Here is a 25,443-nt window from a genome sequence, read left to right as displayed (position 1 = left end):
CAGGCTTAATGTCTTTCTGGTGCTGACTGGTGTAAAGGACAGTCATGTAGGGTTGCCATGCTTTTGAAGTTCAGTCTTTCATCTTCTGCCTTTCTATCCTGACCTGATTTCTATTTGGAGAAAACAGTGCTAGTACCAAGGGGCTTCACAGCCCTGGTGCACTTTGTGCCAGAGTTTGGCAGGAAGTAAACTTCAGAAACCTATCAGAACATATTACTCTTTCTATATAGGCTGTTAGACTGTCAACTCATTTAAACACAGAAAAGGACAAATGTCAATTTTCCTTTCATCAGCTATAAACATGATTCAGTGCGATATGTTGTTGAGTAAGCAAAAAAACAAACAAACAAAAAAACACCTTTCTCCTTCTCTGTCCTTCTAGGGGACAGATATTCAGCTGGTCAAATTAATCCAAACCCATCATTAGTGTCCTTTCACTTCTCCATTAGCAATATTACAGCTGGACTGGCTGATGCCAAGGACACTGGTGATGAGGAACAATAACATTGCTCAGTATCAGAAACTATTGGCTTTTTAGCATTCTCCTGCTTTCCCATGTTTTAGCTTCCAAGTGGGAAAGATGCTGCAGTGAAAGTCAAGGAGCCAGATCTAGCAAGGAAAGAACACAGAGTTCTATCATTTGTACAATTCCAGTATTTCTATTCAGTATGTCTTAACTTTTAATTCTTAATTTAATTTTTAGGGGCAGATTCTGCTTTCAGACACATATGAACCCAAAAAAGAAAAGGCCTTTTCTGCACTGGTAATTCTTCCCTCACCTTTGGTCTCACACCAGCACAGCTCCCACTTGTGCTAGCAATCATGGGAACCCCTATGTAACCACGAGCAGATGTTTTTACCACCCTGCCCAAAGCAGATCTAGATGACATGATGGCACAAAGCCCTGATCTTCTGTCTACACTAGTAGCTTCCACCAATGCTAGACACAGCTGCTACTTTTAATTAGCTTCTTGGCTGTTTGAGGAAAATAAAGATTAGTGGTGGCAATGAAATGTTTCTCTTTGCTTGTCTACAGTAAAAAATAAATAGCTAGTTCCTAAAAATACACAAACATGAAATAACAGGATTATTGTGGCCTGCTGCCTTTTTTATATTTTTTTTTATATTCTGATAAAAATAACATCCCACACCATCCTCTTGTTTTTAGCCAGCAGGCCTGAGCCACATAGCTAATTTTCATCATAACTTATATCTCAATGCAAGTAGTACATATCGAAGTTTCCCCACAGGCATAAGTTGACATGTCAATGGCTCAAAAGGAGCTCACCATCTGCAGATCTTGTCAGCTTCTCCATTATACCACATAATCCCCTGACAGTATTTGGGAAAACCAACTTCTGTCAATTTCACTTTCAGGGGAAATTGTCAGAACTCAGTGGGCCTCATGCTCTTCTCATTTACTCTGGTGAAAATCAGGAATAGCTCTGTTGAATTCAAAACTGTATAACTGATTTGAGAGAAGAATCAGACCCCCTCTGCACACAACTATGCAATGGAAAAACTAAGAATTTACATAATCAAGATTCTGACCATAGATTCAGACTGACAACCTGACTAAGAATTTACATAATCAAGTACATCAAGATTCTCACCATAGCCACTAAAAAACTAAACTATCTTAATAAGCAGTATCAAATATTGTACAGATCTTATCTAACACCCCAAAGGCTTTTAATATAGTGCATATTGATATAGATCTATGCTGCCACTGTAATTTAGCAGCTGGCACTTCTGAATGCTAATAGTGGAACTGCTCTAGAATATAGATTTTCTGAGTACCAGTATTCACAGAGAGAAGCTTGATTCTATTCTTCCCTGTATACGTTAATGTCTCCTGCTTTACTTGGTGTGGATAATATCTATCCAGCAAGAAAAGTTTGTCCTGTTCTTGTTGCAGCCCAATGAGGTAGACCTGTATACAGTCGTCACAATGGAAAACTGGTACTGTAAAGGGCAGGATATAGTGGCCATTGGAAAGTGCCCTTAAATGAAACACAATAAGACCAACCAAGATTTTATAATTTGGCTGACTTTTCTCAACCATGCTGATGCAGAGACACAGGTGGCCAAATTTACTCTTCTTGGTACCTTACTAACCCAGTTTTGTTTTATGAAGTTTGTAACAATCTTTCCATTGTTATGTGATTATAAACACCTTATTTATGTTCAGTGATTGATCTGTGGAATGTGCACTACACATCCTCGGATGTGGCTGCAATATGCTTGGTGCAGCTAAGGTGAGGGGGGAAAAGATGGTGTTAAGCCACTTCTGTAACTCCCATATCATGGGGTCAACCCATTCCCTGGCATAATTTAAAACAGCCAATAGTATCATGGCTGTCCATAGCATCAACGGGCTTTTCCAACAATGGGAGATTGCTGGGACATTCCAGCTACACTCCTTCCTCCCCAGAAACATCTTTTACACTGGGGGCCAGGATGTGGGGTGCATCAGAGAGACAGTTACATCAACTCTTTGCCACCCAAGGATTTCTCCCACGCCAGGGGAATTCTCATCTGGGCAGATCTGGCAGATTTATAGCTACCTTTTTGTCATTATTATTTTGGTATAAAACGGGTGGGAATGGAGGTGAAGATATGGTTCTCTGTTTCTTTTTCTTCTATAAATAGAGATCATAGAAAAATGATGGAGGTTTGAGCAGGTTCTTTTCTGGTGGAGAAAGGCAGAGCTTTTCCCACATGGACACAAGAAGACTTAGGTTACTGTATACTGAAGCCAACGTTCAAGACTTTTTATTCTGAAATATAGTAGAAAAAGTGCTGCTCTAATTTGCATTCCACAGAATTCTTACATTGATGTTGATCACCAGAGTGGGCCATTCTTATTCAGTCACCTGATGTCTTTGCCAGGTTAGCGTAGAACAAGCATAGCTGGCTGAAAACGTTAGCAGACCAGTTAAGGTAGCTTTCCACAGTACAAAAAGGGGAGCAAAGATCTGTCCTTAATTGTGTCCACATACACACAAAAAAGAATTGAACTTCTAGATTGGGGTTCCCAAACTTTTTTCCCTGAGGCCCATCTGTGCAACTGCAATAGGAACTGCAGTCCACTATTAACACTTTCCGCTGCTTTCTGGAAGGGGAGACTGAGGGCAAGGCACGGGGAGGACGGGAGGGAGGGAGCAAGGCTGCCCAGGGTGGGCAGTGACTCAAGCTGTTTTGGGAGGTGGCCGAACCTTTAAATTGTGACCCGCCCCCCACTATCAACGTATACAGTTTGATAGTACGCCCTCCCACCTTGCCCACCAAGCAGGTGAGCCATCATCCCATCAGGCTGATCAAGTAGGAAATCAAGCAAGCAGCTGCTGAGCATGTAGCCTGGCCTTCTCAGGCTGCCACGCATTCATCAGGGAGGGGACACCGCGGGGCGTGTGCAACCCCTGACTTCAGCAGGGATCAGGACCAGCAAAAGGACAAAGGGGACAGGCAGGTGCCACAGCCAATCCCCGCTGATACCCTCTGCTTCAGCAGCCTGAGTGCCTTGAGCTTGTCACCTGACAGTCCTACTCTACCTGACAGTCACCCAGTCAGCACCTGGCATGCCTCACAGGCAACCCCTGCCCGGGAATGAGGGAAGGGCTTGGGGGCTGCCAGTGCCAGGCAGAGGCAGGTGCTCAGGCCGGGCCTGGCTGCTACCTATGACAGTCCTGATCAGGGTATTGTCCAGGCGGAAACAGAGCAGCATCACCAAGCCCCAGTCCATGCAGATGCTGTGAGGCCGATACTCAAGGGGGCCTGACAGCCACGAATCGCAGTGTGTGGCAGTTCGGAGCAGGAATGACTGTGAACCCTCCAGCCACTCTGGGGTCCACAGCCTCTCGGGGCCAGCCCCTTCTCCTTGCCCACTGCCTCAGTTTTGCCCTCGGCCACAGCGGTGCTGGGCTCCTCCGGCCCTGGGAGGGAGCCATGGCCAGCTGCCACTCCGTCACTGTCCACTTCACAATGCTCGCCCCCATACCCTCCCCAAACTCCACCCATAGCTGCACCAGTGGCCCACCCAGGCCTGTGTATCGTGGCCCACAGTTTGGGAACCCATACTCTAGATGAGGCATAAAGCAGTCTATAGGAGAGAGCACAAAACCAAGAACAAGGAATTCCTGAGCTGTAATCCCTGTTTTGTCAATATCTTGCTGTATGGCCTTCATTTAAATCACTTCATTTTAGTATCTGTGTTTCCCTCTCTGTAAAATGGGCATAACAAACCTTCATAGTGCATTTTTGAAGATTAATGTTTGTATGGTGCAGTGAAGACATACAGCTGAATGGCAGGATGGTCTAGTGGTTGGGGCAATAGCCTATGATTTGAGATACCTGTGTCCAATTTCGTCCTCTGCCACAGACTTCCGATATGATCTTGTACAAGTCACTTAGCCACTTTGCCTCAGTTCCCCATTTGCAAAATGTAGATAATAGTATTTCCTTACCACACACGGCTGTTGTGAGGCTATATACTTTAAAAAGTGATGGGGTCCATACAAATGCCTTACATAAACAGATAGCATTATATACATACTAAGGATTTAGATTGGTTAGTGTAACCACAGACACTATTTTGATTCATGTAAACATCTAAATCCTTTTCTGAATGCCACAAAGTGGTGAAACAGGCTAGGATGGAGGAAGAGGAGAGACACTGTCAATGACCCATTGTCACTGTTGGTCTGCTGCCATAATTTTAAAGCTGGCAATGCTAGCTGGGGGAGGAAGTGGAGTGACGTTACCAGCACTAGTGTAGTGTTGCAAGGAGAACAGAAGACCACTAACCCAGTGAGGCAAAGCAGTTTGCTGAACAGCAAAAACAAAAAAACTAATCATGCTGTTCAGATATAAAGTGTAGTATTTGCTACATGGTTTTGTTTTAGTAGAAACAAAAAAAGCATCTTATTGGTGATTTTAAGAAATTGGTAAATATAAACCTCAAGAAAATGATCTAGATCTCTGAGACTTACAGACCTTAGTGGGAAAGAGTCATTCTTAATTATCCTGGTGTAAACCCAGAGTAACTCCAGTGAATTTACTGGAGTTACTCCAGATTTACTCCAGCATATGTAAAATCAGAAGTCGTCCAAATAAGATGCCCGTGGCCTGATTCTCAGCTGCCTTGTACTTTGTGTAGCCATTTACAATTATGTAAAGTGAGTGCAAATCTGGGTAAAATGTTACCAAATCAGAAAGGCAGTGCTCTACACCCTTTTTCCACAGTGTAAATGACTACACAAAATGCAAGGCAATGTAGAATCAGACTATGACTCTGACCTAAAGAATTTACAATCTAAGTACACACATACAGGGCTGGATATTCCAAGCAGGCTGCAGAGCATTCAGTTCAGGTCCAAAATTGCAGGCTTTTTATCCGTGTTCCCCCAATCCTGGGGCTGCCAGGGACTAGCCTCGTCTCCAGGACAAATAGAAGCAGTGTTAAATCCGTTCTATCGTGCCCGTACCGCTAGCAGTTCTCAGTGGCCATTTCGACAGCCAGGGATCAGCTGGACACAGCCACACGCCTTTCTCTTCTGCCACACCTCTTCAGCTTGCGGGGGGGGGGGGGGAGTGACATAGGAGCCATTTTGGTGGCTCTTCACCATCTAAGGATTCCCCTATGATGGAGCAATAATCTGGGTATCACTAAACTGACGTTATAGTTGCTTGGCACTGCCAGAGCAGCACAAGCAGCTCCTGTGAAGAAGAGGATCTGGCCCAAAATACTGTATGCTTTCCACGAAGCATTATTTCAGTCATAACCTGGAAAGATACAACATCTAAGGATAAATCCTTTGCCATTACAATTCCACATTTTCTGAATTATTCTCTTTATTGCAATAATCTCTTCCTCCAACAACCCTCTCTTGTGTACTAGTGCCCCATGCTGGAAATCATGATAATACACCATCAACAAAAGGTTTCATAAGACACATAAGGGGTCCTCTGTAAACCGACTTTTCATCCTACATCTAATACAAAATAGGATTTACATTTATCTCCCTCATCCCAGTATGTTGTACAGTTTGCGCTTTTGTTAAACTTTACAGTGATACATATAAAGTATGCATTTCTTCTCAATGACAACAGGATAAACTGAAATTCTGAAATAATTTTCCCTATTAAAGAAACAGAGAAAGAGAACCAGAGTACATGTTAGATGAAATTAAAGGAATCACTTACCCTTAAAAGCTAATACATCCAACCATCTCCTGGTTCTCTTGCAACTGTGGGTTGTTGTTTTTCGTTCTAGTTGTCTCCTACTGCTCGGTTTTAATATTTCCTCTGCATTTCAGTGTCGGTGTAGGAGGAGACTTAAATTGAGGCCATCAATCATCAGCCCACCTTAGTGTGCAGCAGGCTGGGAATTGTAGTCCAAAATGCAAACATCTAGTGTACTTTTTTTCTGACTTACACTAGTATAAATTGGGAGTAACTCTACTGAAGTCAATAGAAATACAATTTTGAAAGCTGTAAGTGAAAGGAGAATCCGGCCCATTACAATTAGATTCTTTTTGTTATTTTTCTTGCTTCATTGACTAAAAATAACATTTTGTTGAATTAGAACATCTGTAATACAATAAGAATTCCTGATAAAGGGGTTTAAGGGAAAGTTTGGACAGGCAGCCACTTGAAAAAAAAAAAAAAACTTTGTATGTATTTTGATAGATAGCTTTAATACTAAGTAGCTTTAATATTAAGTAGGCTGTGCCGTGGGTCTTCTATCTCTGTGTACATGTACCCTCTAATGTTTTCCTCAGGGCAAAAAGGCAAGAAATGCATTTTAAAACATTAAACAGTTATATTTCTGTCTAAGTAAACTATGACTCATTTATATAGTGCAAGTAAGGTACACAGCACTTTAGGTAAATATAAAGATGATGGGCTAAGTCCTGTTCTCGGTTACACCGGTGTAATTTCTAAGTTACTCTGAATTTACACTAATGTAAATGAGATTTGAATCAGCTCCAAGATCCTTGCCCCAAGGCACTTAAAATCCAAAATTAGACAGAAAACATAACCAAGTGATAGTGCATGTACATTGAGAGGGTGGAGTAAACAAAAAAAGAGCCACCAGCATTCTTTGAGGCTCACTTTCCTGTAGAAAGTAAGAATAAAAGCTTACTGTTTTCTTGGATCTCTCACTTCCTTACTATTTTTAAATGTATAAATTAATTATCATTCTGTGAAGGAATAGCCTTGATAGGCTTTGCAAAGGAAGTGACTTTTAAAGAGGGATTTAAACACGATGAGACAAATTTCACCCTCAGATATTTTTACAGAGCTTCCACCAAAGTCAATGAGTTTAGGGGGAATTTAGGTGGCAGGGAAGTGCAAGCTAACAGGGTTTTATGCAGATTTTATTCTCAGTTGGAAAAGGAGGCTTATGGGAAAGATAACTACAGCAGGGAAAGAGGTACAGGGGAAAGAAACACGGGAACAGGAGAAGAGGCCAGGGGGAGCATAGACAGTCCCAGGAGCAGAAGTGGTGGAGAAAGGGAACAGCGAGCAGTAGAAGAAAATAAATTCAGTAAGGGAGGTAAACTGGATTGGGAGGGGTACTTGAGAAACTAGAGATACTAATGGTGGGGTGGAGGGCAGTGACCTCCTTAAAATGTCATGCACATTTTATTAGAAAGACAAGGTGGGTGAAGTAATATCTTCTATTAAACCAACTTCAGTTGATGAAAAAGACATTCTTTCAGGCTTACACAGAGCTAGTCTCCAGACCTGGGAAAGGTACTTGGAGGAGCTGGAGATGACAGCTTGATGTAAGTGAGAAAGCTGCTTAGGCAAAGATTATAACTTGCTAAAGTTAGGTTTTACTAGAAAGCATGTTATTTTGTTTTGCTTGTAACTATACCATACCAGTCTCTCTCTTTTGGTTACTATCACTTACATCTCTTCTTAATAAACTTATTTTATTAATTCATCTCGGTACTGTTATACTAAGGTAAGGCATGCATCCTCAGCTGCACCGACAGGCTGGTTTGAGTGCATTCTGTCACTTTGAAGAAAGCAAATTTGGTCATTTTTGTGAGTGGAGAATGCACACTGCACAAAAACATCAATGGGGAACTTAAGAACTGGGTTTCAGTGAATGTTACCTGCAAGATAAAGGAAAGGTAAGCAGAGTCTCGAGGAGTTTGCTGGTGATGCAGACAGACTCCTATGGCAAGGAGCTGACTCATGCTGTTTAAGCTCCAGCAAAGCTCTCTTTGGCAGAGGGGTAACACAGCAGCTTACTGTTCAGGGCACCCCAAAAGCACTTTTTTTTTTCCTCCTCAGGCCTTTTGTGCCCCTGATGTGGGCAGGTTTGGCCAGTTATCAACTCCTTACTCAAGCCAGCCCCAAAATACCCTTCTCTAGTGCCCAAACACCAGCCTGCCCCAAAATACCCCTCCTAGCCTCCCACCCCAAAATGCTTCTCCCTAACCCCCAACTACACCCCCAAACCCCATCCTGCACCAAAATACCCCCTAGCCTCCTAACGCATCCCACCACAAAATGCCTCTCCCAAATCCCCAAAACACCCCTCCCTAGCCCACAAATCCCAGCTCCAGCATACCTTTTCCTAGCCCCAACCAGCCCCAAAGCACCCCTCCCGAGCCCCAACCCCCAGCCAGCCCCAAAGCACCCCTCCCTAGCCCCCAACCAGCCCCAAAGCACCCCTCCCTAGCCCCTAGCCCCCAACCAGCCCCAAAGCACCCCTCCCTAGCCCCCAACCCCCAGCCAGCCCCAAAGCACCCCTCCCTAGCCCCCAACCTGCCCCAAAGCACCCCAGCCCCAGCCCCAGCCCCAGCCCATCAGCCTGACCCCAGCCCCCCTGCCTATAACGCCTCTCCGTCCCCCCCCCGTTCCCTCCCTTTACCCCCAAGCCCCGCCCAGTCTCTCTACCCGCACACTGCAACCATTCTTGCTTCCTTCCCGCTTTTTCCTGGCTGGGATAGGCCTCCCGCTTTCTCGGCCCGCCCCTTGCTGGCCGCGATTGGTCGCCACGCTCGGGTAGCTCGCAAGCCGGCGCTGTGGTAGGTGCTTTGGGAGATGAGGCGCGCTCCGTTGGCTGGAGGGGAAGAGCAGCAGGTTCGGTTGAGCCGGCGGTGTGAGTGAGCGCGGGCCAGCCGCGCACTCGGCTATTGTTGCCAGAACAGCTCGTTACCGGGGGGCTGCCAGGACCGCGGCGAGAGACAGGCCCCGTGGCAGCCATGAGCGGCGGGGTGTACGGGGGAGGTGAGTGCCCGCCCGCGGAGCGCCACTTCCGAGCCCCTGCCCCGGCTGCTGCACCCCCAGGGCTGTTCCCCGCGAGCCTCCCCCGCCCCCCTCCGAGCCCCGGCCTCCTGCTGCTGCACCCCCAGGGCTGTTCCCCGCGAGCCTCCCCCGCCCCCCTCCGAGCCCCGGCCTCCTGCTGCTGCACCCCCAGGGCTGTTCCCCGCGAGCCTCCCCCGCCCCCCTCCGAGCCCCGGCCTCCTGCTGCTGCACCCCCAGGGCTGTTCCCCGCGAGCCTCCCCCGCCCCCCCTCCGAGCCCCGGCCTCCTGCTGCTGCACCCCCAGGGCTGTTCCCCGCGAGCCTCCCCCGCCCCCCCTCCGAGCCCCGGCCTCCTGCTGCTGCACCCCCAGGGCTGTTCCCCGCGAGCCTCCCCCGCCCCCCTCCGAGCCCCGGCCTCCTGCTGCTGCACCCCCAGGGCTGTTCCCCGCGAGCCTCCCCCGCCCCCCTCCGAGCCCCGGCCTCCTGCTGCTGCACCCCCAGGGCTGTTCCCCGCGAGCCTCCCCCGCCCCCCTCCGAGCCCCGGCCTCCTGCTGCTGCACCCCCAGGGCTGTTCCCCGCGAGCTTCCCCCGCCCCCCTCCGAGCCCCGGCCTCCTGCTGCTGCACCCCCAGGGCTGTTCCCCGCGAGCTTCCCCCGCCCCCCTCCGTGCCCCGGCCTCCTGCTGCTGCACCCCCAGGGCTGTTCCCCGCGAGCCTCCCCCGCCCCCCTCCGAGCCCCGGCCTCCTGCTGCTGCACCCCCAGGGCTGTTCCCCGCGAGCCTTCTTCCGCCCCCTTCCGAGCTTCTGCCTGCTGCACCTCCAGGTCCCTTTCCCAGCCCCTACCTGCTGCTGTACCCCCCAGGGGTGTTCCCCACAAGCCTTCCCCGCCCCCCTCCAAGCCCCTGCCTCTTGCTGCTCCCTTAGGTCCCTCTCCGAGCCCTTGTTTGCTCCACCCCAGAGCTGTACCCTACAAGCCTCCCCAGGCCCCCTTCCGAGCTGCTGCTGTACCCCCAGGGTTGTTCCCCACGAGCCTTCTCCTGTCCTTCTCTGAGCCTCTGCCTCTTGCTGGTCCCCCTCTGAGCCTCCGCCTGCTGCACCATCAAGCCTGTGATCTAGTTTGTCCGTTACATTTGCTGTCACTTCCCACAAAGGTTTGGGCTGTCTGCAGCTTCTCCCCCTCACCCCCATCCATGAACTTTTCTGTTCCACTCTTCCTGTGCAGCTCTTTCCCACTTAATGTTGCTGTAGTTTCCTAAACCATGGGCCTCCTTGCAGTCGTTCTGCTGCAGCTCCCCATTTCTTGCAGCTTTTCCCCCCAGTTATTTGCTGCTGCTCTGGTGCGTAAAGTGACAGCTTTGCTCTAAACAGTTTTCTCAGCTGAAGTACAGCTGTATTGCTCCACCCATGAACACCTCTCTCTCTGCTACAGCTCTCCTTTATAAAAACTTAGTTTTCCCCACATAGTTCTTCCCATCACAGCTATAACTCCGTTCTCCATTCAGCTTTCTCTGCTGCGGAAATGCACAATGCTTCAATATACCTTGAAAGTTTTCATTAAAATGGAAAGGCTAACTAGTTTGAAGGCCTTAGTTTCTATCTTTGGTAAATTTCATTGAAGCTTTTCCTACTTGTTAGAACTGTCAGACAGCTAGATTAGTGGTGTCAGGCAACATTTGATGCTGTTATGTTGCTGGTGGGAAATTCAGGTTAGCACTCCAAGAATAAAGATTTATTTGGAAGCCAAGGTGTTATAGTCTTGCACCGGAGCACCTCCTGTACCCAGCACTCAAGATTGAAGATTTAATTTTGCCAACCTGGACCCCAATCTTGTTGAGCCTATACAGAGCCTCTTTGGGGATCAGTGCTTAAAAGAATGAATGTATTTCTTAATTTAAACATCAGTGTCTATAGTCTGTTACATCTAGTTTTAACTTTTTTTCTGTTTAATTTCTAATAATCCGAGGAAGTAGGGGCCCATGTAACTTGCTGTGTGAGTAAATTATAACACATTCTGAAAATCTCTTCCAGAAGATGGTTCAATATTTTTTTTACTCTGCAAAAATTTCCTTTTTTGCTTATTTTGAACAAAAGCACTTTATTAATTATTTAGTTAAAATACAATAGCTTTTTTGGATCACTCTTGTGCAACTTAAATTTCTGATAGAAAATGTTCTGTTCTTTGCCAATTTTAAATCCTGGTTAAAAAGTTGTGGTGGTGGTTTGCACACGTGTTTAACAAAAAGTATCTTGGCATGACATTTTAGCTGGTAAACACAGTGATTTTAGCTTTTGTTATATGACTGTAATAATTACTGACTGCCTGTTTACTAATAATTCTTACAGATGAAGTTGGGGCTCTTGTTTTTGATATCGGTTCCTATACAGTGAGAGCTGGCTATGCTGGTGAGGACTGTCCAAAGGTAAGAGTCATTGTGATCGTATAAGATTAAAATGTAAAAAAGTATTATACGAGCCAGCAAACAAATTCTGAGTTTGTAGAAAATGTTTTTTAAAAAAATGCATAGGTGAAATGAAAACAGTACTTTAAGTAAACAAATACACACTGTGTAATTGCCATACCCTGCTCACATTTTACATTGCAGGTTGACTTTCCCACTGCTATTGGTGTGGTACTGGAAAGGGACGATGGCAGTACCCTGATGGAAATAGATGGTGACAAAGGCAAACAAGGGGGCCCTACTTACTACATAGACACCAATGCACTGCGAGTTCCAAGGGAAAACATGGAGGCTATTTCACCCTTAAAAAATGGAATGAGTATGGTGCTCTGTCTTTTTCCTCTTGTTCTTAAAATCTGATCATTAACTTTATATTCAGCTGCAAAGTTACATCTGTCATATGCAAAATGTATTAACATTTCATTTGCATGAATACTCTGTCTAAAAATGAAAAAATTTTATTCTAAAGTTATAATAATTATCAGGCTGTGAACATTTGCTTGATCTGAGGAAAAACTATATAGAGGTTTTCCTCCATGTAATGGGTTGGAATGGGTCCCATCTGATGATGATGGTGGGGAAAAAGAAGGGGATGAATATTATTGGTACAGTAAGCAGTATAGAACTTTGTGAAGCTGCTGAAGTGTGTGAATTTTTAAGACTGCTGCTCAGTAGAAAATTGGTTGGTTGATCTATGTTTTTAGATGACTCACTTAACAATGTGTCTTTCGGAAAATGCAATAACATTGTCTAAACTTCTGCAACTGCTTTAACATTTTTACAGTTGAGGACTGGGATAGTTTCCAGGCAATTTTGGATCACACATACAAGATGCACATTAAATCTGAAGCAAGTTTGCATCCTGTCCTAATGTCTGAAGCACCAGTGAGTAAAAGCATATTTTCTGTTTTGAAATGTCATAATGAACAAATTGTCATTGGGATTTAGGAATGTTCTAATCTTGTCTGTACAAATCTTGTACAGAATTGTAAGTTAGGAGTTTTGAAATTTTTAGAAAATTAAGAGGCGGTAACTAGAGCCCTGTGCGGATACAAAATTTATATCCACATCCAATCTGCAAACATGGATATAAATCTGATATCTGCAAATTTGCAGGGCTCTAGAGGTAACAATTTAAAAATACTCTGCCGGATTATTCTCTGTGTTTTATTTTTTGTTAGTTTATTTTTTTGTCAGTAACTTGAAATGATAACCATTCTTATGATGCAGTACATACTGCCCACTCTCTGCTCAAATGAAGATCGCATATTTCAAGCTGGATTTCCTCTTGTTTCTTGGGAAGGATGGGAGAAATGTAAAATTGTAGGTGATCTTTTATTATACTAACTAAAAATAGAGATGTTTTTGAAAATCATTCATTACATCAAGCCCTTCAAAAACAGAACCAAGGAGAGTAATACGTATATTGGCAAAGCTTTTACCTTGGTTCTCTGGATTACTCACTGGCTTCATAGATCAAATAAAAACGTAGGAGTAAGAATTTAAGGAGACACGTAGACTGCAGTTCCCCACCTTACTGTGCTCTAGATTACAAGGCACAATACAGGAATCGAATATAAACCACAGAGAGTGCATACAATGAAGATGGAAGCCTCTTTTACATAAAATTATTGCAAATAAAATTTTTCCACATTAATGTATTGAAAGTGGTGGCTTGAAAGGGTCTGGATAGGTTCAGTTAGGGAAGGGTATGTGGGATGGAATTGAGAATGGATGCCTTTCACTTTCAGCTAGCAGTTCAGAGGCACTTGGATATTACAAGGAATGCATGCTATAGAAGTATAAACAAAAATAAATCCACCCAAGGCTGGTACTAAATTCAAGTTGGTGGTGTTTTGAAGGCTGTGAAATGAGTTCTTGGTTTCATTCGAGTTCTCAGTGTATAGATGTCCACGTAACAGAACATACCATCACAGTTGATCTACCTGAAACTGTCAAGAAGGCAGCTACTAAATGCATAGGGAGACTGTGCTACCCTCCCACTCCTAAACATGATCCCTCTAGAAGGGTTGAGGTTCAGTGATGGAGTATGGCGCAGTCTGCATTGGGGGTTGCCTGTTCAATAGCTAAATGAAGGTCTTCAGTCAGACTCCTAACATGAGGGCTAAACTCACTTAACAATTAACTTTAGAAGAAGTTCACAATAAAATGGGACTTCCAATCCACAGGTGTGTCTTAGCACATTGTCTTTGCCTTTGCTTCAGTAAAGCTGTGGTAAGACGCTTTAAAAGCTGGGAAATCTGAGTTCAGTTTTCTCCCTTGGGCAAGCCACTTTACATCTGTGTACATGTACATTTCCTCATGTAAAACCGGGGTAACGCTTATTTCACAGGTGTGTTTTGGACTCTTTCATAAAGAGCTTTGAGATTCCGGTATGGAAGGGGTTCTAGAAGTGTAAAGTAGTAACAACAGAAATTTATTATTTTAATAGCTTAAAGTTGAACCCCCTGGAAATGCATGTAAACATCCTTTTAAATTTCAGAAAGTCCTTCTGTGTTTGTGTATGAGTCTGCAATGAAATGCTTGTGGCACAACAAGTGAATTCTCATCTAAGGAAATAAAATTCCAAGTATATATATATATATATATATATATATATATATATATATATATATATATATATATATATATATATATTTGTTTTGCTTTATGTAACTTTGCAACTGCTCTTAAACTACAACTGTAATAATCCTAACTTTCTTTTTATATCTTTCTGGCATCCTGTGAGCATACAGTAACAAATATAATGGATCTTGAGGTAAACATATTTCTGTTTTGTCTGTTTACCTATTTTTTTTCCTCTTTTGTAGTGGAATACCAGAGCAAAGCGTGAGAAATTGACAGAACTGATGTTTGAACATTACAATATCCCTGCTTTTTTCTTGTGTAAAACTGCAGTTCTTACAGCGTATCCTTGAAATGTTGATCCATGTATTTTTCCAAGAAATAAAGCAAGCTTCTTCAATGTGGTATTATTAGAATAAGATAACTTACTCTTTTCTTTCTAACCAAAATGAATATTTCCATAACAATCCATATGGCTGATGTGAACAAGGTAGCTTCCACATCTGTGTGTTCTCCTTAATTCTCAACTTTGAAAACCCCTTGGTGTGATTCCTGTCCTGAGAGACAACTTCTTCTAGTGTATATTTACAGCCTATGCTATTTGTTAGAGCTCAGAATGCCTAAAATGGCTTTGCTCAGATTACTAAAATGCAGTAATTTCTGTCTTCTGCAACAGAAATCTTCTGAGATCACGGATTAAGCCTTACACTGCATTAAGTAAATATCTTAAGATAACATGTACATTTTAATAGGCAGTTCAAAATCTAAATAAATGGGAAATATTTTATTTAGAGATTTCTGCAGAACATTTCTTTGATTTTTATGTAATTTCTCATCCAAGGAGCTAAAAAATCAGTTTGCAACTATAAATAAGAGCCTAACATGTATGCGAGCTTGGTACTTATTACCCTTATGTAGAGGGGTAAATGGATGAACATAGCAAGTCACTTGTGTGGCTAGGAATAGAACCCTTTGGGTCCTCGTTGCTAGTTGTGCTCTAACTATTTGACAAAACTCTTTCCCAAGTAAAAATTCTGTCATTCTCCTTAATCCTTTTGATTAGCTTTGCTAATGGTCGATCCACAGGCCTGATTTTGGATAGTGGGGCAACTCACACCACTGCTATTCCAGTGCATGATGGATATGTACTTCAACAAGGTAAAAAGTTTCACAGATGTAATAATTTGTATACTGTGATCATCATATTAAGAAATGCGTTTTATTACTAATATTAAAAGAAAATGTGATATCTTATAAAGGGAGAAGCTTGTGTTGGTGGGAGAGGGGCTATTTTTGTTTCAAATGAACAATTTATTGCAGACATCTTGTTCTGTAAGGATTTGAACGTAGTGCAAAATTCTATTTATGTTTTGTAGGCATTGTAAAATCACCCCTTGCTGGAGACTTTATTACTATGCAGTGCAGAGAACTGTTTCAGGAAATGAACATAGAGCTAATCCCTCCATATATGATCACATCAAAGGTGAGAAAGTTAACTGGATTTTAAAAGTGTTCATTTTTCAGAGTGTAGATTGTTGACTGACTGTGTACTTTTCTACAATCATAGGAAGCAGTTCGTGAAGGATCACCAGCAAATTGGAAGAGAAAAGAGAAGTTACCTCCGGTCACGAGATCGTGGCACAACTATATGTGTAATGTAAGTAAGTCCTTTCTTCTCCCCGGCCCACAAAGAGATCCCGTTTGCTACTGTATATTACAGGAAGCTTTTTGTGTGAGAAAATCAGAAAACTTTCTGTCTAAAACATAGGAGAGGACATTTTTTTGGGGGTAGAGAGAGAATTTTTTTAAAAATCAGTTTAGCTGCTCTTTCATCTTTAAAATATAATTCCATCAGATAATCTTTTTTGTCTTCTTTTTAAAACTTGCGAACCCTGAAAATTCTAGGGCATTAGAGCTTTACTTCCTGGATAGGCTTGTAGGAGTGGTTTTAGTTCATGCTGATGTTTACAGTTAGATCTGGTTTTTTTTTAGTGTGTCATAAAATAGTTACAAGGGTAAAAGCATGGCGCATCTATGTATGTATGTATGTATGTATCAAGTCTTGGGCACTCAGACTTGCCATCGCCTTTAGTGTTCCATTTTTTAATGCAATACAGAAGATCATTGCATGTGATGGGATAAATTCCTAACAAAGGAGTTACCATACTGGGGTGCACCTTTGTAATCATAAATCAGATTTCTCCTCCCACAGTTCCTTTGTGGGAAACTGAAGCTCTGTCTTGATAGTCTGCAGGTCTGGTCTTTTGTGTTGTTGCAGTGATATTGCTGAGCTCTTGGTTCTCCACTAGTTAAATCTTCAGCTCTCAATTAGGCTTTTATCATCCAATCATATTCCCAAACAGACATCGCCAAACGAATATATTAAATATGAAAATCCATGATAGCTGTGATCAAGTCCAGCCTTCATTAAAAATTCCTGAGGGGAAATATTCCTCTGTCATTATGGGAGGTGCCCTAGCTTCTGACTTCTTTAAAACCTATTGTGCTTGAAACAATACCTCTTATATTGTTCACAATCCTTAGTTTATAAGGATTTAGCACAGCAAATTGCCTATGTACTGAAATGCATTCATGGTTTTTTAAAGAAGCTTTGCACATATTTTGTGCACTCAGTGTTGAGATTCCAAGTTTACTTATTGTTTAAGGCTTTTGTCCAGTTTCACATTTATATAATTCTAACATAATACTGAATTCTGAACTGGAATCCTTATAACACCTTTTCTTTTTATTCTTCTCTCCATAGTGTGTAATTCAGGATTTCCAAGCCTCTGTCCTCCAAGTGTCAGATTCAACCTATGATGAACAGTAGGTCATTGTATCTTTGTAAAACTAGCAGTATGTGTATGTCAAATGTATTTATCAGAGTAGGAGTCCATGGTTTCTATTGTAAAGCTTATTGCAAAAGTAAGACGTTACACAAAATCATTTACTTTTGGAGTTAGGAATACTGTGACTAGCTGGATTAGAGATTACACTTGCCATGCCAATGTGCATAAATTCTAACAACAATCAGAAAGATTGCCAAAAGCACAGTCATATTAAAATTTATTCTTTAGAATTCTTTGTTTATGATGCTGTTTAGACTATTTGCTGCATTGTGATTTAGCATCTTTACTTTCTGACCAATGTTCTGATTAATATCAACCTCCAGGGTAGCTGCACAGATGCCGACCGTTCATTATGAATTCCCCAATGGTTATAATTATGACTTTGGTGCAGAGCGTCTAAAAATTCCTGAAGGACTATTTGACCCTTCCAATGTAAAGGTAAAACCATGAAAGTTAAAATTTGCAGACATAGTTTATTATGAAGCCCTTCTATGCAGCTTTTCCCTTTATATGGGTCATAGTATGTTATGATGGCACAAAGCATGAAACTATGAAGCTATGTATGTATTTACACTGTATGCTCTCCAGGGCTACCTATGTGGGGGTGGGGTAGTAGAAATGCAATTCAAGACGTGTGGTTTTCTGTAAATAAAACTCACGTGGTGCTGAGATCATGGTGATGAGTGTGAAGTAAATATTTAGATAAATGAAAAGATTTATCTGCAGAACTTTTTAGACCCTTGTTCATTCACTGCTTTAATGTGCCTTGCTGTTCTGAAGCACTGATTTGTGATTTACTAATTTTGTTCCAGGGCTTATCTGGCAACACAATGCTGGGTGTTAGCCATGTTGTCACCACAAGCGTTGGAATGTGTGATATAGACATCAGACCAGTAAGTGTTAGACAGAAAAATATCTGTGCTTTAAATAAATCGTGTGGTTACAATATATTTTAGCAATGAAATTTACTGAAGAGGCATGGACACTTGCCATCAGTTAAAATGGAAATCTTGACCTCCTTGAAGTTTATTCTGAGGTGCCTATACATTATCATCTACATGTTGTGTAGCTATTAGGGGAATATGCAGATAAAACATATGAAGATAGTGTTTCTCAAACCATGGGAACAGCTAAGTCAGATTCTGACCTCTGTTGCACTGATGGAAATGTAGAGACTCCATTGAAATCCTGAGTTACTCTTGTTTCACTCTGGTGTAACGAAACAGATAAATAAAATGGCATGTTAAATATCCAGAGTTTGATGACTCTACAATGTGCAGTGGGTAGCTTCAGACTGTCATTTATGTGCATAGCTTTTTGTGACTATTCATCCCCAAATATCTGAAGATTAAATAGTTTCTGATATTAACTTACTGTATGGTGCAGGTGGAAAAAGAGCATAAAATTAAACTTCTCCGTTTTTGCTTCCACCAACACCATCTGTTGAAGAGCATGCAACATTTGGTTGTGTGCAGTTCTGATGTTGGCTGCACATAGGTTGGTCCATCCATTGCACTTCCTTAATTGCAAATTCAAGCTGGCTGGGTAGGCTGTGTTCCGTCTTTGGCAACTGTCATATTAGTGAATGTAAATAGAATATTGACACGCTTTTTTCTAATGGGGAAAAAATCCTTCCTTCGTGTGTTCTTTATGGATGGTACATCTAGTTATGCGTTCTTATATCTCAGTGTGTGGGGGAGGAGAGAAGTGGGGAGGCACGCGCAGAAGATCACGGGGAGTATGAAAACAAGCTGATCTAGAAGTACTAAAGGTTAAAACAGTAAATAAAAGCCATTTAGAATCAGTCATCAAACTGCCTTTTCCCCCAATGTATCTTTTAAAATTATTTTTTACATGGTGGAAAGCTGATTGTATTAGTAATGGTGTAACTTTGTCTAGATGCCAAGTTTACTTTTACTGCTGATTGTATATACTCATGGCATTTTCTTTTCTCTGTATTATGAAAACAAACGTTTCCAAAATACGTTCAGAATTTTTCTCTTTCCAGGGCCTCTATGGCAGTGTGATTGTAGCAGGAGGAAACACTTTAATACAGAGTTTTACAGACAGACTGAACAGAGAGCTCTCTCAGAAAACTCCACCAGTAAGACAGCTTATTAAATTGCTGCTTTGGGTCATTTTTTGGTCTGTTTTTTTCCTTGTACCAGGCAACAGCATGTATGCACACCCTGTCCTCCTTAGGGTAGGTTGGGGTAGTGATACCACCGCGGTGACAGTCCTTAGCTGAGAGCAGCACAGCCCAGAGGCTGGAGTCATTATGGCAGCCCTCGAATACAGGACTGCGTGGCCTAGTGGCCAGAGTCAGGGAAGTGGGCCACCACCTAAGGGTGGGTGGCAGCCGGGTAGGGGGACCTTAGCCCTCCTTGTCCACTGGGTCCCAACCCAGGGCCCTGTTGGTGACAGGAGTGGACATCACCCAGTCAGCAGGGAATCCTACTGCAACACACTGACCTTGCTCGGTTGTTAGATACTACTCCCTCCACCTTCCTGGGCCATTTCCTACCGCATCTCCTGTGGGTAGCAATCCATACAGTGCCTGGGTCTTCAGGTTCCTTGGCGGGGGGTAACTCCTTGGAAATCCAACTCCTGGTGGTCCGCTGGAGATAGCAGTCCACCAGTCTGGTCCCTGGGTTCTCCGGTTCCCGCAGTCTCTGGCTGTAGCAGCTCCTAGCCTGGAGCCTCCATCAAGAATCTTCTCCCCTCAGTGATCAGTCTAAAAGGAGCTGGGCTGCTCCCTTTTATACTGAGGCAGCAGTTAGAGCATGCCCAGCACGGTCTGAGAGGCAGGACTTCTGCTGTCCTTAATGTGGAGTTAACCTTTTCTTGTCCAGGGTGGGTTATGCACACCCTGTCACACATGCCTATACAGGCACTGACTGCTGTATTGCAGCTTTGATTTCATTAGGATTATGCAGTGGCCATGGAATGCTGCTCTTTTTTTTTTTTTTTTTTTTTTTTTGGAAAAGGCAGAAGCGAGAGATTCACTGAAGTGTTAGCACCTCCATTGTGTTTCTAATCCTCAAGTTTTTTTGCAAATGTAACTAATCTGGTAAATAGGTAGTATTATCCAGTTAATATGTATTGGGACAACTGAAGGACAGATGTCACAATTATGAAGGCAACAAAGGTAATCGATGTAATCGTCAGGATTAGAACATTGGGGCTTGCAGGCAATCCAGTCTTGTGCTCAGACTGTCTGACCCAGCCCCTTTTTAGCTTTAATGACTAAAGCGGGGCCACAAGTTACAGACTGTTGAAAAAACTTATCCTGTTTCAAAGAAACTTAATGCAATTTGGAAACAAGTAATAGCATAAAGCAGACTTCAGCAAATACTTAGCTAGTTTTAAAATACTGCATGTCTATCTCTGCTTTCAGATAACGATTCTGGCTACTCTGGGCTGTGTAACTATTCCGAAGCCATGATGATAATTTCCCCTAATCATCTCTCGCTTCTGTTGTGTTGCTGCTAACCCATTTCCAAGGATATTTCACTGATTCAGTTTGAGCTCATGTTAATATAGAAGATTTTTTTCTCTGTGGATTGCACACACAAGTCAGACAGGCTTCCAATAAACAGCAACCTGCCACTTTAATTAACCTGTATTTTTTTGGAGCACTAAACTCCAAAGTGCAAATCAGACAAGCTCTACGTTAGAGAAAATGTAATAGTATTACCATATATACTTGTTCATTAGCTCATTAGTTTATAAGCCAACCCCCCCAAGATGGATAGGTTAAAAATAGTAAAAACTGTATGATCCTTTCATAAGCTGACCCTATATTTCAGGGGTTGGCAAACGTTGGCTCCCGGCCTGTCAGGGTAAGCCACTGGTGGGTCGGGATGTTTTGTTTACCTGGAGCATCTGCAGGCATGGAACCCCTCAGTTCCCTGTGGCCGCGGTTCGCTGTTCCCAGCCAGTGGGAGCTGCAGGAGGCGCATCCCGCAGCTCCCATTGGCTGGGAACGGCAAACTGCAGCCACAGGGAACTGAGGGGCTCCATGCCTGCAGATGCTCCAGGTAAACAAAACACCAGTGTATTAGATATTCAATTCAATGATTTCACAGAGTTTAAAATCATCAAATTTTGGTGTAACTTGTTTATAAGCCAACCCCCACTCTTCGATGCATCACTTTTTTACCAAAAATATTCGGCTTATGAACGAGTATATACGGTAGTATCGTTGACCTGTGTGTCAACAAATGAATTAAACACTTTGAATATTTGTCTGTAATGCAGTCCTAAGACCTCTTCCTCCCCATCCCCTTCAGGGGAAAAAGTTTTGAACCTTCAGTTGAGCTATCTATCAGTTTGACCTTGCTAACGTGTATTTTTTTTCTCTGTTCAGAGTATGCGGCTGAAGTTGATAGCAAACAACACAACAGTGGAGCGGAGGTTCAGTTCATGGATTGGTGGTTCAATTTTGGCTTCTCTGGTCAGTAAACAGACATAGCTTTGGGAATGGATGCTGAGCAGCATCTTTAGCTGAAAACCTAATTCCACAGGAGTCTTATTAGTGATGAAGTGAGCTGTAGCTCATAAAAGCTTATGCTCAAATAAATTTGTTAGTCTCTCAGGTGCCACAAGTACTCCTTTTCTTTTTGTGGATACAGACTAACAGGGCTGCTCCTCTAGTAGCTCTGCTGAGCATGGTGTGGGAGAGGAGAATCCTGATGATAAAATAATGAATACTCTGTGCATAAACCTAAAGAATCTTAATTAAGCTCCTTTCCTTGCCTCCAGAGGGGAAGGAGGTAGGGCACCTGAGGTATTCTCTTGCTGGATCTTTAGAAAACTACATGCTATCTAGAGCATTCTAAAAGTACTAAACTTGCAGGATCAGGCCAAAAAATACATCTATAAAGCAAGTTGCTGAGCACACATGAGACAAGGCTAGCAGGGAGTAGTTTAGTAATATCCAGAGAGGGCGTGGAAGCAACAGTTTGTGTGACAATCTTCCCTAGTTGTTTTACATGCAAAACCCAGTTTAAAGATACATTTAGATAGCTGCAGCCATGGTCCTGTGCTGCATCCTGAAAAATATAAAGGCTGGTTTTCTTTTCATGTGGTCAGAGCTAATGATACCCTAGGTGCAGCACTGAGTTGTTGTTCTTTCCTGTTTTGCAGGGTACCTTTCAACAGATGTGGATCTCTAAACAAGAGTATGAAGAAGGAGGGAAACAGTGTGTAGAAAGGAAATGCCCATAGACCTCACACTGTGAGAAACTGCTGCCTTCCCAATGCTCCTTATGTTTCATAGCTTTAGTGTACTCAGGAATGGGCTGGAATCTTTTGTAGAAAGTTTACAGTTTTGGTTTTTTGCATACTTCAAGATCCATTTTTACAAACCTTAGACATTGTTTAAAAGGCTTAAATGGTCCTGTCACAGAAAATGGATGTTTTATCTCTTGAAATGCAATAACTCTTATAAGTATTTTATAATTTTGTATAAATGTCTATTTTCTCTAAAAATCTTTTCCTGGGGGTAGCTTTACAGGTTAGCTGGTAGATGCAATACTTTGAAATGCCCTTGCATCAAATTTATTTAAAAAAAAAAAAATCTTGTGTACTTTTACAGATTAGTCTTCCCTGTTGATATGCTGTCCTTAACAAATTACTCTAATTTCTTTTAAAAAAATAAAATGGTCCTGTTTTTCACATTTTGAGCAACATTGTTTTTCAGCAAGCATTCATACTCTTCTGTAATTAATAAACAATCCAGATGGAAAACTATTTTTTATACTGAAATTTATCTTAAGCAGCCCAGTTCAACATAAATTGTGAAGCTGTTGCAACAGCACTAGTCTTGTAGCGGAAAATGTTCTCTTGATACTTTCCTCTTTCATGCAGTACTATGAAATAGTTAAGGCCTAGAATATAGGCTGTGTATAAATTTGGTTCTAAAATTATTATGAATAGAAGTGATTTCATTTCAGTGAATATTTGGCATATACAGTGCTTTCCACCTTCAGAGGTATGAGAATGTACTTAGCTTGGACAACGTGTGTGATCTAGGTAAGTAGTGTCCTCATTTTAGAGACTGGGAACCTAAGGCAGAGAACAGTGACTGCCTAAAGCCACAAAAGAAATTTGTGTCAAAGCTTGGTCTACAACTCAAGACCACCTGGCTCTGTTCTGTATTTAGTCTCCACCCCTGCCATAATGAAGTTTTGGTTCTGAATTTTAAAATTCCCATTTGAAAATCACTACCTATTTGTTCTTTAAACAATTAAAAATGACCATATGAAAGCTCTTGACACCCTAATGATTAGGTTTATAATCTAATAATGATAAACCAATCCCATAAAATAGTCATACAGGAAATAAATGAACACAATTAGCCAATAACTTAAAATCAAAATGCTCCATCTCCCAGGAACAGACCCCTTAACCTCCCTACATGCCTCATCAAGTAAATGACTTTAACAGCATGCCTTGATGGTCATCAGTTTGGGCTATTTTGGATCAAAGGAGAGACCAAGTTCCAGATTCTCAAGGCTGTTGGAGAACACTGCTAGCATTGCCCTCTCTCAAAGCAAGGCAGGATCCAACTCAAGTACCTCTGACTGCAACTGCAGTATGGCATACAGACAGGGGAGATCATTCTGGCTGTCAGGGTAGGAAAAACAAACTGACTAGGAGAAAGTTAAACAGTGAAAGTAAACAAGACTCTTATAACTGTACAACCACATTCAAGTGCCATTAGTGAAATGTCAGGATGTATTGGATATATGCTGGCAAAAGAGCAAGATAAAGTTGACTTTTATTACTCCCTAAACTTGAGGAAGAAAACACTGAAGCCAACTGCCACAGCCTGTTTGTTGTGTATAAATAATGGAATAATTTATACCCCTCAATCAATCAGAGTGAGGGAAAGCATACTGTATATTTTCTTCTAAGGACAGAAAAATTATAGTATAATTTAAAAAAAAAAATCACTCATCTGTGAACAGTTAACTGTGGCTTTCCCCAAGTAAAAACAATTCACCTCCTTGAAAACAAACCCCTCCCCACATTTTTTTTTTTTGCTGTTCATCCTTCATGCTGGAGGGGAATATTTAGGAAGGCTAATCTTTTCTCAGGTATTTGCTTCCATCACAGCCTATCCTATTTTATTTGATTACTTTTGTAGGTGGTGTAGTGTTAAATGTAGCTAGTTTTGTGAAAGGTTATGTTTGTAAACAGTGATTCTGCTTTAATTTTGTAAAAGATTCAATGAGTGGTTATTGGTATGCAACTCAACTCCTGTTCACTATGAAATAGAGTATAGAGTATGAAATAGACTAAAGATGAATAAGCTCTTATGTCTTACCTACTCTTTCAAAGTAAAAGTAGAGTTTCACTTAGAGACAAGCATAAGTTCTCTTCTGCGTTGACTGGGACAATTAATTGAATCCAAGGTGGTTGTAGCTGCATATAGCATGGTTGAATCTAGCCACATTTGTCCTTTCCTTCAAAGCTACTTCTTTCAAACAGGTACTATTAACTGCACTCTTAATTTATTTCTTAACTAAACATTCTGGAAGGCCAAAAGTGTTCTACAAGTGAAAGTCTTTTGTAATGGAATAATTGCCTTCTGTACAGATATAGCTTTTAGGCAGATCAAGTTACATACACATTTTCAATGCTGCAAAATTATAGAATTAATTTGTCCCCTGTCAACTAACTCCCCATAGTAGATCCCTGTACCAGTTGTATTCAATTAAATTATTAACAGCTAACAAATGCTTCTGTTACAACCATATGAAAATATTTCACTTTTCTAAATATCTTTATTAATTGGGAAGAGCTGGGTATTGCTATGTACATCTAAAACTACCTAAACTAATTAGCAATGTTGTCCTTAACTTGTTACTTAAGTGTCAAGTGTTGTGCTACTGATATTTATTTCTGAAGAATATTTGAAAGCTTTCCCCTGCCAGGAGCATAGTTAGGCTGCAGGCTCTAATGTGATAAAGCAAAGAACCAGTAACTTACAAAAATAAAAGTATAAGACTGTTAGAAAATGCAAACATTTTCACTGATTATACCAAAGATAACCAGGAATCTAGCCTATGCTATCCTCAAGCTACTCCCTCCTTATTAAGAAAATTTGGACACAACTATCAAGCCAGATATAAAATTAATTTGATAGGGAACTTCTCAAACTTACTATTACTTTCTGTAGAGATTTTGCTCTTGAGCTTTCTATTCCTTTCCTAACCTACTTGATTTTACTGTAATTTGCTGCCTAATGCATTTGTTGTTTTGTTGTATTTAAAT

The 25,443-nt window shown here is 42.0% G+C and overlaps 2 protein-coding genes across 3 annotated transcripts in view; one reads left to right on the top strand and one right to left on the bottom strand.

Moving 5' to 3' along the window:
• GNB4 (G protein subunit beta 4) overlaps positions 1-6,377 on the bottom strand; it is a 125,021-nt gene extending 118,644 nt beyond the window's left edge. The window contains exon 1 of one of the 2 annotated variants that reach the window (XM_038415796.2): positions 6,205-6,377. The gene's annotated coding sequence lies outside the window, so the exon portion shown is untranslated. The remainder of the gene's footprint in view (positions 1-6,204) is intronic. The other variant, XM_043491926.1, reaches the window with a different exon arrangement.
• Positions 6,378-8,954: 2,577 nt separating this feature from the next.
• On the top strand, positions 8,955-24,448 carry ACTL6A (actin like 6A). Its single transcript, XM_038415682.2, has 14 exons — positions 8,955-9,252; positions 11,610-11,686; positions 11,870-12,044; positions 12,510-12,610; positions 14,557-14,654; positions 15,375-15,469; positions 15,688-15,794; positions 15,879-15,968; positions 17,076-17,137; positions 17,484-17,598; positions 17,973-18,053; positions 19,169-19,264; positions 21,530-21,616; positions 22,309-24,448. The coding sequence occupies exons 1-14, from the start codon at positions 9,228-9,230 to the stop codon at positions 22,387-22,389; spliced, it is 1,290 nt and encodes a 429-aa protein (XP_038271610.1). The 5' UTR covers positions 8,955-9,227; the 3' UTR covers positions 22,390-24,448.
• The last annotated feature ends 995 nt before the right edge of the window (positions 24,449-25,443 follow it).

This window comes from Dermochelys coriacea, chromosome 9 (genome assembly GCF_009764565.3).
Source record: "Dermochelys coriacea isolate rDerCor1 chromosome 9, rDerCor1.pri.v4, whole genome shotgun sequence".
In the NCBI taxonomy this organism is placed as follows: domain Eukaryota; kingdom Metazoa; phylum Chordata; order Testudines; family Dermochelyidae; genus Dermochelys; species Dermochelys coriacea.
Note: the sequence above shows the minus strand (reverse complement) of the source record. Positions and strands in the feature narration are given on the sequence as shown.

Excerpts from the sequence above, each read along its gene's own strand:
- ACTL6A (XM_038415682.2), top strand. The coding sequence starts at position 9,228 with ATGAGCGGCGGGGTGTACGGGGGAG. Across the intron at positions 11,687-11,869 it reads CTGGTGAGGACTGTCCAAAG|GTTGACTTTCCCACTGCTAT; the intron begins GTAAGAGTCATT and ends TTTACATTGCAG. Across the intron at positions 17,599-17,972 it reads TTGACCCTTCCAATGTAAAG|GGCTTATCTGGCAACACAAT; the intron begins GTAAAACCATGA and ends ATTTTGTTCCAG.